This window comes from Belonocnema kinseyi, chromosome 1 (assembly GCF_010883055.1).
Source record: "Belonocnema kinseyi isolate 2016_QV_RU_SX_M_011 chromosome 1, B_treatae_v1, whole genome shotgun sequence".
NCBI classification, from domain to species: domain Eukaryota; kingdom Metazoa; phylum Arthropoda; class Insecta; order Hymenoptera; family Cynipidae; genus Belonocnema; species Belonocnema kinseyi.
Window position 1 is genome coordinate 167476922 of NC_046657.1, and position 18324 is coordinate 167495245.

The 18324-nt window shown below is 29.8% G+C and overlaps 1 protein-coding gene across 1 annotated transcript in view; it reads left to right on the top strand.

Moving 5' to 3' along the window:
* Window positions 1-2789, top strand: part of LOC117181099 — a 68021-nt gene extending 65232 nt beyond the window's left edge. The window contains 1 exon segment of the mRNA XM_033373669.1: window positions 2532-2789. Within this exon segment, the coding sequence (XP_033229560.1) occupies window positions 2532-2789 (258 nt within the window).
* The last annotated feature ends 15535 nt before the right edge of the window (window positions 2790-18324 follow it).

The following is an 18324-nucleotide window of genomic DNA, read 5'->3' on the forward strand; positions in this document are numbered from 1 at the left end:
CCAGGAGTATTGGCAGTAAGGAAGCCATCAGCAAAAGCAAAAATATGAAAAATAAAGCTGAAATTTTAATATAATAAAAGTAATTGCGGTTGACATTTAATTCCTGCGGAATATATGGGGTAAAACGCTAATCGTCAAAGCCAGTAATAAGTGGGTTCTCAAAGAATGTGATATATAGGAAACTCTGATTGGGAAGAGTGAAATAAATCTTTTGAGATGGTTTGGTCACGTTGAGAATATGGTTGGAGGACGTTTAATGAAGCCAGTGTAGGTTAAATGGAAGACCATATATAAAAAATATTACATTTTTTAAATTCTTAAAAATATGTTAGAAAATGAATATGTATCTTCTTTATATATATGATTGAACTTTTACAACATCATAACAATTTGGTTTAGAGAAAATAAATATTCGTCCGACAATGATACGACTCTGGAGACCGGTCCACTTACCCTATTGAGGTAAAGTAAATGTAGCGTACCCAGAGGCAGACCGAAGAAATAATGGTGGGAATATGTAAATGAGACTCTACAGAGATAAGATATATAATGAGCCATAGAAACATAATTGTTTGCACGAAAAGATGTATGGATGCACAGTGGGACAGAATCCAATATTCCTGGACGAAACCCAAACAGTCGATATTTTTCTCATAAATTTCCTATCACAGGTTTTGAGGTTGCTATTTACAAAAATGAAATTTAAAAATATCAAAAATGCATATTTAAAATGGCGAGTGCTGAATGGCGGACATTTTAATGAAAAAGTTGGTGCTTATCGCTGAAATTATCCACGGAGTGGTTTTGAGATCGCTAATCACAACAATGAACTTAGAAAATCAAAATTCAAAATGGCTGATTCCAAGTAATGGACATTTTTTTATTGAATCATTAGAGTTTTTTGCTGAAATCAATAATGACGGGGTTTTTGAGGTCACTAATCACGAAAATGCTTTTAAGAAATGAAAATTCAAAATAGCTTTTCATCGGCTTGTCAAGCGTCCTGACTACTATCCGCGAGAAAACTATAGGCATCTGCCTTTGAAGCTTCACAACTCGGTAGAAAAAAATGCTAGCGAAACAAAAAAACAGTCATATGAAAGCTGAAAGTGTTTTACGTAAATGAGCTTGAAGACGTTTATGCAAAAAAAAATGTTGTGCTTAGCAGACTGAAAAATGTAAAAAAAAGTAAGGATTTTCGGGTACATTTAAGAACAGTCAAGTTTAAAGCATTAGTTCTTATACAAGGGGCGATGGAAAAAATTTGAAAAAATGCATGAGTATGAGGAAAACTGTTGTGAACGAGTTGCAGTTGAGAAATTAAAAAAATAATAAAAATTGTTGCTTAAAAGTGCAAAAACCTGCAACTACCAAATGTGCAACTACTAGTATATTATCTTCAGTTCTAGTACAGATATTAAAGCGATTCAAACTACTAACTGCAATGGATAGGCTCTGTACTTATTGTCAATCACCCGGAAAGATGAGTTAGTCTTATTTTTTGTGAAAATCGCGATAATTTTAGACATTTTTTTTGTTGGAAGACAAGTGACAGAAAGCCGGGGGGAGGGGGGCTTTTTTTGTTTTACTGCCGACCCCTGGTGCTATTCTTCGACCCGTGGTTCTGAATGCTTGGATGGAACCTGGCCACGGGTCGAAGAAAGGGACTAGCGGTCGGCAGTAAAAAAACGGGCCCTCCTGCTTTCTGTCACTAGTTTTCCAACAAAAAAATGTCTAAAAAACTCGCGTTTTTCACAAAAAATAAGACTATCAAATCCTTCCGGGTGATTGAAAATAGAGCCTATCCATTACAGTTTGAAGTTTGAATCGGTTTCATATCTATATTAGAACTGAAGATAATATAGTTGCACATTTTTGTACTTTTAAGTAACAATTTTTATTATTTTTTGAATTTCTCAACTGCAACTGGTTCATAACAGTTTTCCTCATACTCATGAATTTTTTCAAATTTTTCTCATCGCCCCTTGTATATGAAATAATGATCTAAACTTGACTGTTCTTAAATGTAGCCGAAAAACCTTACTCTTTTTTTACATTTTTCAGTCTGCTAAGCAAAAAAATTTTTTGACATAAACGTCTTCAAGCTCATTTACGTAGAACACTTTCAGCTTTCATATGACTGTTTTTTTGTTGTGCTAGCATATTTTCGACTGAGTTGTTAAGCTTCAAAGGCAGATGCCTATAGTTTTTTTGCTGATAGTGGGCTCAAACGCAGACTTGCGTTCGAACCTATTCGGCGCGCGAGGGACTTAATTTAATTTCTTCTTGCAAAAAAGGGGGAAGGAAGTGGAAGCTCCAATTGCACGATTTGATTCCATATAATTTTTCGCACATAAAAAAATTGAAGGCTGCGCCGGATCTCGCCAGATCAAAACTTAATCCTTTAATGTTTTTATTTGTCATATTTAAAAAGAGAAACTCGAAGCAGTCACATTTACGGAGCATACACGTTAACTTTAAGCATGGAATAGTTGCCTTTGAGAATAACTATATTTTGTATTTTGTTTCAGAAACAGCCATCATTAGGAGGAACCTCTGAAAGTAGGACCTCTCAGGAGCCTGAAGCTCCTCCACACTACAATGAACTCTTCAGCAAAGAAAAAATCGAACCCCATTCGCAAGTGAATTACGGTTCGACAGAAAGCGGTACTGTAAATCCATTCCGCTCGACGAATCCCTTCGTTTCTGGAGTTAATACATCCTACGTCCAACCTTCAGCGACAGATGACAACTCTTATGATGTTTTGAAAGATGAGTAATTTTCATAAATATTCATAATTCAATTAACGATGATAAAAGAAAAATAATTATTAGGCTGACCTATGTGACTGAAATGACATACGAATTTCGAATATGGGCCATTTGCTGGTTCATTTATATCTAATAGGACCTCGATTAGGAGGTGACTTGTACTTCAGAGGTGCTATTTTCCAAAATTGTGCAATATTGTATGAAATGGTACAAATTGTACACAAGGATACAGTATTATATAGATTGTACAAAATTGTATTGTCTGAAATGTTGAGAATCAGTTAATGTGTCATACTGTACATTCAATGTACATGTACAGTAGTGAAAAAAATACATCTCAGAAGTTTCAGTCATCTGGTAAATCTTCAAAAAAGTTTCTCGGCCTCATCAGAGAAATGATTTCGAAAGTAGACACATCGACAATAATACTGTGTTAATTGAGGGAGGGACTTAATATTGCCTCTTCACCTCTCTCATCCCTCTTACTGGAGGAAAATATAATCCTCGAAGGTATCTTTCAAGTTTTGGAGATAATTCGTTGAAATGCATACATTATCACGTTAATAAGTCCCAAACAAGAATATTATATATAGCATTATAGGATTTATGAATGAAAGTGATTTTATAATATTGTCAATACTTGAATTTATAGCACGTATTTAGGATAAAATTGTTACTTAAAAAAATTAGGATCGCCGTGGTTTCAAATAAAAAGTAATCGAATTTCAATTTTTTAATTTATTTTTTATTTTTGAAAGGCTATACAAAATATAAATGTTAATTCTTTCAAAGTTTACGAACATGTGAATTTGTACTTCTTTTATTTTAACAATCTAAAATTTCAATTTTATTACTTTCTTTAAGGGAGAAGATCGTAGAATCTAAATTCGGAAATTTTACAAATTAGATACCTGTATACTATTACTTTCAATTTAAAAATTATTTTGTTGTAGAAATCCTTCCAGTTTTTCTGTTTGGTTTGAAAGCTTTTCTTATGACCAGGCTTTGTCTTTAAACAAGATAAAATTCGTTTTTTCAAATTTTGATTTATAAATGTTTTAATTTTCAAATATTGATGCTTTTAATCAATAGACTGAATTAAAAAATCCGGTTGTTTGTAAATTAAAATATATATTGCTAAATATAATACTTTTAATTCGGGAACATTTCCTTTCTTCAAGGGAAATAAGAATTTTCGGGTGTTGCTGTTTATGATCTTGTGTATTTGGGTCCCCAGACATGAATGTTAAAGAAAAAAGGAATTGAAGAACTTCATTATTGTTGATCTTATTCACTGATTCTCGAGAACGATACCTAAGAGGGCAGATGATAGCGCTTTAAAAAAAAAGAGAGTACAAAAGAAAAAATCAGTTTTTGTGCAATTTAGTTCTTAAGCTAAAGAAAGTATTTCCATGAAAGTATATTCGAATTTAAAGGAGACTATCCTTATTCAAATCTAAATGAAAGCAATATTAAAAATTCAAATGGAATGATATAGTTATTGAAATTTAAATTCAATAAATAGCAATTAAATCTAAAAAAAGAGTAAAAGGAAAGTATTTACACTTGTTATACATTATACATTTTACATTATACAACGGTCTTTCATGGAAAGAATCTGCAAGGTGATTTGACGTCAATAACGTTAATTCTGCCGATTCGTCGACTATGATGTTATAGTTAAAAAGTGTCTCTGAGGTGAGAACTTTATCTGCCTGTTTATAATAATTATTCACTTCGATTTAGGCAACTTTCTCATTCAACATCACACGTTGCCCGAATATTCAATCCGACAATAATGGCACTGTATTATAATTGCACCGATATCGAACGAATAAATTTTATTGTATGTTTTTTTATACTAAATATAGAATTTATACTAAGGTTTAAAGAATAATTGTTACTCAGGATTTGAATTTTATGTTTAAAGTTTTGAATGTTAACCTTTTTACGCTACTTTCAGATTGTTTTATTTCCAATGTTTTCAAATAGAACAAAGTAATTGTTGTTTCTAATATCATAGATTTCAAATTAATTATTTGATAAAATTATTTAATAATTTACATACTTGAGAAATAGATATTAATAAAAGCTGAAACGCGGTTGAAAAATCTAATTTTTCTTATGGGTTTAATAATATGAAAAAGTCGAATTGAAACAGATCGATAATTTTCACTTCTACCAAGACAATAATGGCACGAAATGAAGATGCGCACCAGTGGAATTCTACTCATCATTTCACAAATATATAATTATTGCACATAATTCTACAAAAGTATCGGAAATTGAGGCTATTGTTAATTTATTAACTATTGCTATAAGATATTATTATTACTCTTCTCTTCCTTCCTACACGCCACTCACCACTTACCATACTTACTTCTCACTACTCGCCACTCACCATTCGCCTTCACGTCACTCGCTCTTTCTCCCACCTTTTCTTTCCTCCCCTTTAACCACTCGTTCATATATCCCATACCTTTTTCCACGATTTTTTTCCTGTCTTACGTTTACTCTCACTCGCTTTGGCCCTATTTCTTTGAAATTCTTCATAAACTACGTTACCAATTTGTGTGTGGGAGGGGGGGTCTCACAAAACCTACGGAACAGTCAGGGGGGGGGGGGTCCCTACCCAAGTAACGTTATAGATAATGAATGTTTTTGGTAGAAAATTAATCTTTTTGTTTCAAAATTTATGTTCTTAGTTGAAAATTCGACTTTTTGATTAAGAATTCTTGAAGTTTATTAAAAGTTCGTCTTTTTGGAGTAAATTAATCTATTTTTGCTAGTAACCTAATCTTGTTTTCAATTCATCTTTTTTAGTTGACAACTAAACTTTTTGTTTAAGAATTCTGGAATTTTGTTAAAAATTATTATTTTTTTTCATTAAAAAATTAATATTTGTTTAAAAATGTATCTTTTTGGTTTCAATGTTTAAAAACTAGGTTTTAAAGTTGAACTACTGTCTTAAAAATTTATTTTTTGGTTGAAGATTTAGTTGGGAATTGAATTGTTTTGAGAGTTATTCTATTTTGTTCGAAATTCTCAATTTTTGGTATAAAATTAACTTTTTTAAATCCAAAAATTTCATATTTTTCATTCAATAGTTCAACTGTTTTCTATAGAAAATTCGTCATTTTGTATTACATTTTTGATAATTTAGAGAGAAAATGAACTATTTGATGGTTTAATAATTCAGTAATACCCGGAATAACTGTCAAATAAAATTAAATTCGGCAAATTGCAATACTTACTCTAAAAATCACTTTTTTATTTTAATTGTTGATTTATTACCGTATATGCATATTGACAACTTAAATCGCTGCAAACACAAAAAAAATTGGTAACTTAGTTTATGAATAATTCCTTTGCTTCTTACACATATATCTCTGCCCGACAATATTTTTAATACAACTGAAAAAGATATCCATAATTTTTTACAGTAATTGTTAATAATGATTGAAATTAACAAAAGGATATCAAGTCTTGAGAGTAGCTTAAGAAAATTGATTACAGAATTTATTTGGTAATGCGCAAAATGGTGATGATAATAATAAATTCAGCAGACAATATAAAAACAGATGAAAGTATTAATTTTGTTATTTACAATAAGTGATTACTATACAAATATATTCTAGCGCAATTGGCTGGACTTTTAGGTATATGAAAAGCGAGACTAAAAGAAAAACCGAATGAAAGTTTATATAATATATTATTATATTATATATCTCAAATATTTCTATATCTTCACACTAAAAATGAATTTTTGTGTGATTAATAAAATAAAAAAGGAATACTTATAGAAAAGAGGTGAAAAAAATATATACAAGTGTCATAAATTATATTGTATACAAAAACATATATACAATTATAATGCAATTTTACACGGCATACGTGTAAATAATTGCACACACCTCAATTACGCACACACGTTCACACACGATACTCTGTAACAAAAAATCGAAACGTTTGAAAGTATTTGAAAGGTTAATATTCGTCTATATCGTACAATACATATGAAAGTAATTAAATTATAATGAATAATTATTAATTATTAAAAAATAAATTATTATTGATAGTGTAGGAAAATTAAAAAGGGGATAGAAATATATTACTTTGGAAATGTGCAATGCATTGGGAAAGTTAATATATAATAAAAGTTAGAAATTACCCAAGTAGTTTGATACAATTATTATTACCAAATTAACTTAGTTAAGTTGGTGCTTATTAACATTTTTTTAATTACCAGCTTTTAGTTTTTCAACATTTTAACGCTTTGATTAAAAAATGTTAAAATTACTGCTTAAAAAAAATTGTCTAATTTCTGTATTTTGAATTTCGCGGTTTTTAAAATTCAGTTCTACCAATTTAGAAGAACTTGATTAACGTTTTATAATTTTGAAATGTTCAAGATTATATTATTTACAATTTTTAAGGTATTAAAACGTAATTTACGAAACTCACAAATATTGTTTTTCGAATTTGAAATGTTTTATGTTTATGTGATGTTATATTACAATGATTTAAATATTTAAATAATTTAAACTTTTCCGATTTTTATACGTTTAGTTAAAAGTAATTTTCCAGTGGATATGAAATAAGGTATTGAGCTGCAAGTTTGGGATAGTAAATAGAAGCCACTAAGGAATGAGTTCAGTAAAAAAATTTAAGGTGGGAATCAAATTTTACCTTTTTTTCTTTAATAAAAAATGCAATATGTTCCTTTTTTAGCTTAAAACTTTTGATGAAATTGCCACTCGACCGAGTCTTGGATTTTTGCTTCAACAAAACTAAGATGGTACTATGATATTACTTAATAACTTTTGTGATATTAAATTCTCGTTAAATAGCAAATCGTAATTAAATTAAGACACACAGGAAGCGGGGAGAAAGTTAAGTGGGAGGTTACAACTCTGCGAATAAATCGCATGTTCCCAGTGCATTGTACAAAATTGCTAATAACAGTGATACGAGAAAATGACAAATCTGGAATTCTCATGACAAAAATTATTCTTTTCATCAAGGAAAATGTACCATTAATGATACCTTTTTATTGGCCCCTGACGAAATGGAAATAGAACTTAACAATTACCCTGCTCTCGTAATATTTATTAGCCCAAGTGGGGCACAATAATGTAAAAAGTTAGCTCATGTTTCTGTTGAGAAAAGAGTGAATTATATGTAAATGAAAATTAATATATTAATATATTGTAAACGTATATTCACGAAATTTAGTCAATTTGCGCGAGACCTTTATAAGAGTGAGTCTATGAAATTATATTGCGGAATATAAATATTAAAGTCACGTAATTTAAGAGAAGAAAATATGTATATGTATACATTGATATATTGTAATTATTCATATTAAGTAAATTACGAAATAAATTCAGTAATTTATATAATCGGAGAATCGTGAAAAATTAGCGATTGGTAATCTGAAAATTGAAGATGTAGTAAAGAAATTATGCAGGATATAATTTATAAGAACTACCCTTTTTATTATTTTTTAAAATAAAAATGATGTAATTTGTATGTGAGGATTAGAGTTTCGTTATATTTTAAACTATATATAAATATTTATCGATATAATATAATATAATAATAAAATGCTACGAATTTTCCTATTTATGGAAAGAAAAAATCCCAAGATTAAATTCGATTCTTTATGGAATGTCACATGGGGTCATTTTGTTCTAAATTTTTTGATAAATTCTTTAATTTATTTTAAATTCTTTTCAATTTTGTTAAATATATTTGTGAATTATTTTGAATTCACTTGAATATTATTAAATTCTTTTGAATTATTTTGCACCTGTTTAAATTCTTTAAACTATTTCGAATTATTTTTATTCTTTTGAAATCTGAATTTTTTCTGAATTATTTGTATTCATTTAAATACTTTGATTTGTTTGAATTTTAAAATTTCATTTAAAATAGTAGACTTTTTAAAAATTTTTTTAGTTCTTTAAAATTCTCTCGATTCTTTTAATTTCTTGAAATTTTTGAATTGTTTTAAATCCTTTGAATTATTTGTATTCTTTTAAATTCTCTGAATTATTTTGAATTCTTTGAATAATATTTAATGATTAAACTCGATTGCACAATAAAAATGGTTAGTGGTTAGCTTCTCGTTGATATGCAATTCTTATTTATTTATTTATTTTTTGTATGCACGAGTGATGAAGTTCAGTCAATTTTGTAGATTTTCATTAATAGGACGAAGAAAAGTAATTCGCCATTAAAGTAGTTGACTGGCCTAATGTTACATTCGCGGTGTGATAAATTGAGATTAATGGGAATGAAGGAAACATCGTAATTTGCATTACATATAAAAGTACATTAATTAATCATAGGCTAAGTTAACATGCTGTTCGAACAATAATAACTGAGATATTTATATATTAAATTCATAGATATATACAAATGATTAATTATTTATGACAATAAATAAATCGCATCGGAATTTTCATTACGATAAAACGACCATTTATTTAATTTCTATTTATTTATAGTACTGTTTGAAAACAGTTTGGTTGGATTTATTAAAAAAATAGTTCTTTTCATATTCAAAACAATCTTTTATCTACATTTTTTTCTTAGCATTCTTTTAGAGAAAAAGTATTTTTTTTCAGATTTTACTGAAAATGAATAACATTTTTTTTGCAGAAAAAAAATTTTTTTTCGCTTATGTGTCTACTGATTGCCATAATATATATGTGGCTACTTGATTGCCATAATTGACACGTTTTTTCTTAAAAAATTTATCTCCGCTTTTCATTGAAATAAATAAGGAAGACTTAATTAAACCCAAATAAGTTATACTACATCAGGCTGAATTAAAAAAATTAAATTGTTTCAAGGCGAATTCAACTAAAAAATTCAATAGATATCAACTAAAAGCAACTGAAACCAAATCAATTTAATTTAATTAAGAAGAAAGTGTTGAATTTGAAATTAAATTACATTAAATTAAATTCAACTAAGTTAAAAATGATTTAAACGGAACTGAAGTGAAATGAACTAAATTAAAGTAGATTAAAAAAAAATGAATTGAGTTTCAATTAATTAATTAAAATATAAATAAATTGAGAAAAATTAAACTATAAAGTCAAGTAAATTAAAATGAATTCCAGAAAATTGAAGGTGAATTTAACTCTTCATTCTTGAAAATTTACACTTTTTTAGTTATTTACAATGCAATAAGAAAAAGGAAACGCAGTGAAATATTTTTTTCATTCACTGCAAAGATTCGATGCGATAAAATTGTTACTAGCTTCCTAGACTCCTCGAATGTGCACACGTATTTTGCAGTTGAAAAATGTAAGAATGTTTAACTTTTTGAAAAATGTATTTTTGTTTTGTTTAAAAATAATATTAAGGCATTGATTTTTGAAGACAATTTCAATCTTTTCCTTATTAGATAAAAAATTTCTCAAGAAAACATTACTTCAATGACCTAAGTGTACATCTACAATCTGCAAGTAGATATCGAAGGAATATTGTAAATGCTATACATCAAAGTATATATTTGCAGAATTGACAATAATATTTTACATTTTGTACACTTTTCACATCGGATTTGTCATTCTTGATTATTTTTATTGTTAACTTTAGCTATACTGAGCATTAGTAATAATAAAAACGACCGGACATTTGTACACGTTGACGATCGTTCATGAGTTACAAAGTGGACAATAACGGTGAAAGTAAAAGGAAAAGAATGAAAGTATTATACTATTAAGGACAATAATAATAGGTAGAAAAATATTATTACATTTCTCTTGTGTGCTTATATGTACGATTAGCAGCTTTTGATTAGATTCTGTGGTTTATCATAATTAAGAATGAAACTCTTACTGTTATAATAACTGAATATAGAAACATTTAGCAACCTCTAAAAATGGGTCGAATTTGCCTATATCAATGGTAAGGTTAATTATAGTTAATAATTATTGATGGAAGTACGAACGTGTTTTAAATGTCCAAACCTATCCCAATAGTTCGGTTTACGAATTTCCTAACATTTCTGATAATTCGCGAAAAATTTACCGTAAATTTTGATTTAAATATGACAGTTTATTATAAAATACTTAAAAATAACTGAACATTCCAAAAATTGTTAGTAATTTGTGGTAAGTTATAATAAATTACCAGTAAAATTATTGCTAATTGCTGGACAGCCGGACATGCACGGTAACCTACTGTGAATAATCTAAAATTACATGCGATTTTCGGAAATAGTCGATTATTTATAAATTACCATAATTCACCAGTGAAATTATCATAATTAACCGGAATTTTATATATCGTTCTCCAGGGCCAATAAATTTATCATAAAACACACATAATCACTTATAATTTTCGAAAATGTTAAGGAATTTGTTATTAGAACTTTCAGGTAGAAACAACTAAGACTCCTTATTTTAGCAGGGTAAAATAACTAAGATATGATCAAAAATATTTTAAAATGCCTCGTTTTTTCCTATTTTTTTTAACTCTAAAAACAATTTAATAATATTTTTGGAATCTATGAACAAAAATAAAAGGCTAATTACACGAAAAATGCAACCTAATTTCAATAGGCTAACAGATAAAAATTATCGGACTTCCAAAAATGCCATTAAAGTGCTCCTAAAGTTTAAAAAATCGAAAAAATAATAAACTTGTAAATATTTTCGATTATAGCTAACTCAAAGGTGAATTCTTCTTATAAACGAGAGCAATAATTGGAAATCGAATAAAAACGGCGGATTTATGAATTACTATTTAATCGAACAAAAAAACTGTTTTTAACCATAAAATCAGATTTTGGGGGTGCATGAGAAATTTTGCACATGCCACCTCTTTTGTATTCACTTGACTAAAAATGTCTACGATGTCATGAAAAGTGTATTGAGTTTTTTTTTGTAACGCAGTGTTATATTACCTTATATTAATGAAAAAACTTATTGTAAATTACCGGAAATTTTGAAAATGATTAATAAATAAAATCGTATAGGCAAAATCGCCCCTTTTTCAACCACTCTAAAATTAAACTATTAGAATAGGTCGCTTCAATTTTGATCAAAATATAAATTTAATTGGTTGTAAATGATATTTGATTCGTTATAAAGTACTTGGTAGAGAATGTTTTGCGTGTGACGTATGTTGCGTTTTTAAAGTCAGTATTAATTAACCGAATTTCTAATGACTCATTCCATAGTTGTAAATCTTATTCTCGAATCGTCGATGAGAGTATTAAGAAAATTAAGAAAATCGTTAAAAAGAGGTATGCCATAAAGAGAGAGGTACCATGGTTAATTAAAAAAATCTTATTATGTAAAATTAATACTGTTTACAAATTTCTTAACTGACTTACCGATATCCAGAAATTTTAATTGGTTGTGTTCCATGCTCAATTTTATAATTACATGACACGCACATAGTGATGTCCTCTCTTAAATTTTATAATAATATTTCTTGGGAGTAATTCTTCTGGTTTTATGCGATAAACAAATTTACAGTAATTTTTGATTAATTACATATAATACCATAAAAAAGTTATCATCGGCAACTATATCTGTAATTATTTTAATTTTGAAAGCCTAAAGGTTCATTTTTCAATTTTCTAAATTTGCAGCTACGTTGGAACCAAAATCGGTACCAATGGAAATCCCAATTTTTCTGTGTACAATAGATAAGTTGGGTGCAATAACGGCGTTCTTACATTTTCAAGAGTCACCCTTGAATGATTTCGATCTCGTTAATAGAAATTTGCTACTCAGATTCAATGGAAAAATGTATAATCTCATAATAATTCGAATCTGTGTAAAAGAATTTTTTTTCAATAAACTTAACATTATAATGATTTTTCAGTTAATTCTGTAAAAGGATTGTGCGTCGGGTGTAAATTAATCTCGCTAAATTTGTCAATGTGATTGCATAACACCTCGTATATTAGATAATATCTGCTAATCAGAGTCATCGCATATGTATCATAATACATAGTAGAAAAAGAATTCTATACCTAATGTCATCATACGTAAGCATATACAGAACAATAAAAAAACATAAACACATACATGCATACGAAAAAGGTGCGCATTAAGAGGTGTTATGAAAACTTGCATACTTGCCATTCATTGCGGCAGGTTCTGACACCAGGATCTATGCTAAATTATTCCCTTGCGTAGTTTGTAAATTAGAGTGAAATAATAATTGTTATTCACCGGTACTGTCTGGTTTGTTAATAATTATTAATACTATATCGATCATTATGTAAAATATGTATATGTATACTGTAATTTGAGTGTACCGTGTAATACAAGGATTACCGATGGCTATTGACAATAAAGTTTAAGTCGATCTTTTCGAAAATTTTCTTTTTAATTTTTTTCTGGATTCTCTTTATTGTTTCCTGTTGAATTTTTGTACCTTCTTCAGATGAATAAGCATATTAATGCACATTAAATTAAATAAAACACGGATATACTCTCTATATCTTCTTTTGAATACTGTACTGTAGAAAATTTCTGTTGGAACTTTCCACTGAATGTATTGGAAGTTTATTTCCGAGGCGCGAGATAACGTTTTAATCCATATTTGTAGTTTTCCAATATTTACATAATTATATTGTAAATGTTGCCACACATGTAATGCAATGTTGTGGAAGAAACTTGGAAAGAAATCGAAATTCGCAGGCGCGGAGAATTGAACCCGTGCCGCTAAGCTCTAAACCGAGTGCGTTACACATTAGACGATTTTATATTTTGTTTAAATGCTTATCATATATAACAAAAATATGGTTAAGATTTATTTAAGTAATAGATAGTTGCAGTAATTTGCTCCGCTATGTGGAATGAATTGGGATCTGAAATCTTGAGGGCACCACTAGTGGCAAAAGCAATATGACCGGCGACAGTAGGTAGACGTCTCATAAGACTCATGTTAAAACATTGAAAATGAGCCTTAAACCTTAAAAATAAAAGTAACAATAGCTCAAACTTGTGATTTCAGGACACCTTCTATTATGCGGAAAAGAGGTGGAAAATGAAACTTCAGTTTCTATTATTGCATCTTGTTTGCAAACTTCGAATTTAAAAACTTTTGTTGTCCAAATAATAAATTCTTCAATTTTTTCGCCTTATAAACATTTAAAATGTAATATGAACTATCGATATTTCAATGCTAAATTTAATTTATATCAACTTGAAATTTAGAACCTGCTTTGATTATTTTCACTCGGAATACTGAAAAATTATTGATAAATAAAAACGTTAAATACTTGATGTTGATTATAAGTTTTTCTTCAAACTTTTTTATTGACAGTGGAACAAGCTTAAAAATCCGTTTGATTTTCCTGCATTTTTTTACTTTATTCTGTTTTATTTATAGATCCATACTATCAGTAAATGCTGTAAATGTACTATAAGATTTTTCATGTTTTTTTTTTAAATAGGAGTTTATTTACATTTTAGAAAAAATTAACAGTTTTATGCTTTCGAGCAGTAGAAGAGCAACCAAACTCTTCGATTTTCGTGGCGAAAACTCCATTGGTAAAGTTTGATTTATTTTAATAGTTTAAGATGTTAATTTTGTTTGTTAACTTGGTCCTAATCAATATTATTATATAATTGATTAATTTTTCAAGATTGTGAAAAAAACGCTCTCTATCTCTGCTGGGATATGAGCCCAGGTCCTTCAGATTGCCAAAGAAAATACTTACATCAATAATAAAAATTTCATTTATTTTATTTGTAACTTTCTATTTATCACTTTTTATTTTTTCCGGTTGACTGTGAAAAAACACTGTTAAACCTTTAGAAACATTATTTTCGTATATTCGCCTATACTCCCTGTAAAAATTTACCTACACTCAGGGCTTTCCGATTCTGTCACCAGGTGGCGAATTAGAGTATTTCAGATCCCAATAGCTACACTAATAGTTTTCGATTTATCTCAAGACTATAGATACAAATTTTTTTCTTATTCGGAACTATTTATTTCTACATTTCTTTTCTAGTCAGTACTAATATTTTCTATTTAACAAATTGTGCAATTGTTTATTGTCCTGCTTCCGAAACGCAGACATTTTTAATCAAATTTTCCAACAATGATTTAAGTTTGCTATCTGGTTATATCTAGGCGTTCAGATTTCTGGAAGTTAATTAAGGAATTATCGTGTCTAATAGTCCCAACATCTTATGTGACTAGAAATTTTGCAAAGATTAAGTGAATATAAGAATAGAAATAATAATTTTGTAGAAACTGATAAAATAAATTTTTTAAACAAATGCGAGTACACCCGAGTCTCAGGTTAGCCACTCGCAGTTTAGCAATTGCTAGAACTGCTGGCCCAAGCAGTTTCTCAGCGCGCAGAGTGAGAGACGGTTTCACCTCTTGTCTGAAAAAAACAGCAGCGTAGTGGAAAGGCGCAGGGCGCAGGTACTCACATGTTGATATTGCGTAATATTATGTTTTCCAATTGGAAGTCGTTGCTTTACGTCTCCGCATTATAAGGTTGGTACTCAGCATAAGTACTAAAATTTTTCTAATTCTGATGCAAAAGCCCCCCTCCCGTCACAAATCTAGAAAGGTTGGCGAGTGCCACCGATCACTCTTCTATGACCAGCCACTATGCCCCTCCCCCACAACGCTGCGTTAGGAGAAGAGTGGTTCAAAGCAGTGTCTAATCCAGAATTAGCAAAATTTGTTTAAATACGAGGAAATTCGTCGAAGGCAATATCACGTTTTCTAGGTCTATTTTTCTGAAGGTTCACTGATGCACTTAAAAAAAATCACGACTAAAGGATAATGATATATCAACCTTGCTGAATTCTAAATTCTCTTGAATTCAGCAGACTTTTCTTGAAGTTAGAAAAATTCTCTTGAATGCTGTAGAATTCTCTTTAATTATGTAGAATTTTCTTAAGTAATATTGAATTCGTCTTAAACTCATCAGAATTTTCATGAAATTACCAACATTTTCCTGAATTACGTAGAGTTCTCTTAAAGTCTGTAGAATTCTCTTGAATTCAGCAGAATTCTCTTGGATTGAGTAGAATTCTTATGAGTCAACGGAATTCTCTTAATATCTGCATAAATTTTGATTTAAAAATAATCACCTGAGATAACACAACCCCAAAAAATCACCTCTAGTATATTTAACGGACACCGTCTTAGCAGCCTTTGCCTAGGTTTAGTTTTTTTGCGTTGTTGAATAATATTGTAGAGCTACGAGTGTTCAATAGAAACTCGTGAAGGTGTATGGGCTGATTATTTTAAACTTTATTTTTTAAAGAGTTTTAGTAGAATACAGCTGAGATAGGGTTTGTTAAACGCACTTAGGGTGGTTTTTTGGACATGTTCAATACATTTGTAGGAATGGCGATATTTACCATAGATTTGGAAAGGTGTGTTGGTTACTATTTTTTATTTAAAAACTTCTTTGCTGCTTTAGTCGAAAGCAGTTGAGACAAGGTTCGTTAAATGCAATAGGGGTGGTTTTTTTTAGAACTGTCTAATATTATTAAAGGGATAAGGACTTGAAATACAGTATAGGAAATGTGCTTCGGTGAATATTATTTATAACTTGAAATTTTGTTGGCCATTTTACTTAAAGGCATTTGGGACGAAGTTTCGTTAAATTTTCTAGTGGGGGGGGGGGGGGGGGGTGAATATTACTCTAGGGATACTGCCAAAGTCTTGGAAAGTTGTCTGGGTTTATTACTCTGCCCCACTAGACCACCTCTTTCTTTCTCCGTACCCTTATTCTTTCCCTAAAGTCCTTTTTTTCTTTTACCTTGTACCCGTTTTCATTTCTTCCTCACCCATTTTTTTATTACATTACCTTTGCCCTTTTTCTTTTTATCCTTTTTCTTTCTTCCTTTCCCTTAATCCTATCCCCCTCTCTATTGACTTTTTCTTGTAACATTTCCTTCCCCTTATCCTTTCCTTGAACTCTTTCCCTCCTTTACCTTTGTACTCTTTTCTATTTCTCTCTCTACCTTTTTCTGACTGCATTTTCTTTAACGATTTTTCTGTAATCTTTTTCATTTTTTATTTTTTTCTCTTTCCTCTTCTCTTCTACTTTTAATTTCCCTTTCCCTTAATTAACCCTTAACTCTCTCCCTGTTTTCATATTGGTTTTCCCGCTCACTCATTTAATTTTTCTTTCTCTTAACCCAGTTCCTTAACTCTCCTCGGAGTTCTTACACTTAACCCTTTTGTCTAAACTCTTTCACTTAACTTTTTCCCTTAACCTCTTTCCTTCAACCTTTTCCCTTAACTCTTTTCATTAACATTTTCTTCCCTTCCCAAAACTCCTCCCCTCAATCCTTTACCTTCACCCTTAACCCTATCCCTTAATTCTTTTCCTAAACAATTTCTCGTACCAGTATGTATCACCCTTTTTCCCTTTCTTTCAGCATTCCATCCCAACACCCACTTAGACGCGGTTGATTAATTATAACAGGAGTGGTTTGTTTGAACTGTTCAAAATCATTGTATGAATGAGGATATCTGATAGAGTCTTAGGAAGGCGTCTTGGGTGATTATTTGTGATTTGAAATTTTTTTAACTGCTCTAGTCGAAGGAAGCTGAGGCGGCGTTTGTTAAATTTACTAGGGGTGGTTTTTGGGAGTGTTTGAATATAACAGTCAGAGAAGAAAAATGAATTGAAGCCAGCCGAAAGATTATGCTAATGAATTTAAAAGTATTCCACATTTTTGTAATGAGTTCAAAATTTTTCTAGAGAGTTTGACGGAATTTAAGATAATTCTTCAGAATTCAAGAGAGTCCAGCACTTATCAAGAGAATTCTGCTAAACTCTAGAGAACTCCACGTTATTTAAGAGAATTCAATATAATTTAAAATAGTTAAATAGTTTTCAAGAGGATTTTGCTGAATTTAGAAGAATTCTACTGAATTCAAGAGCATTCTATCGAACTCAAGAGAAATATACTGAACTTTAGATACTTACTTCAAGAACATTCTGCTAAACTTAAGACAGTTTTACTAAATTTCAGATAATTCTAGCGAATTCAAGATAATTCTACACATTTCAAGAGAATTCGGCACAATAAAAAATAATTCTTCAAAATTTTGGAGAATGTTTCAGAAATCACGGAAATTCTGCCGATCTTAATGGTGTATTTACACGCCTGTCATATGCAGACGAAAAATGTATCTTGTTCTCACTCTACCATGTGACGACGCCATGCATTTATCTCACTCTAGATTTTCCACCCAACGGAAAAATAGAGAAAAATCTAGAGTGCAATAAATGCGTGGCATTGTCACATGGTAGAATGAGAGGAAGATACATTTTCCGCCTGCATTCGACAGGCGTGTAAATAAACCTTAAGACAGTTCCCTGAACTTTTTTTTTACAAAAAATTAAATTTTTTATAAACTGAATACGGAGATGCTATCATGTATTATAACGGACATCCCCGAACTCTTTTTTGAGGAATAATGAAAAAAATGTATTGTGCTAATTAAAATTTTTGTACTTGTGCACTATTTTGAGGTTAGGATCGTTTTTCAGCTGCCATTTCCATAATGTAGGTCTCT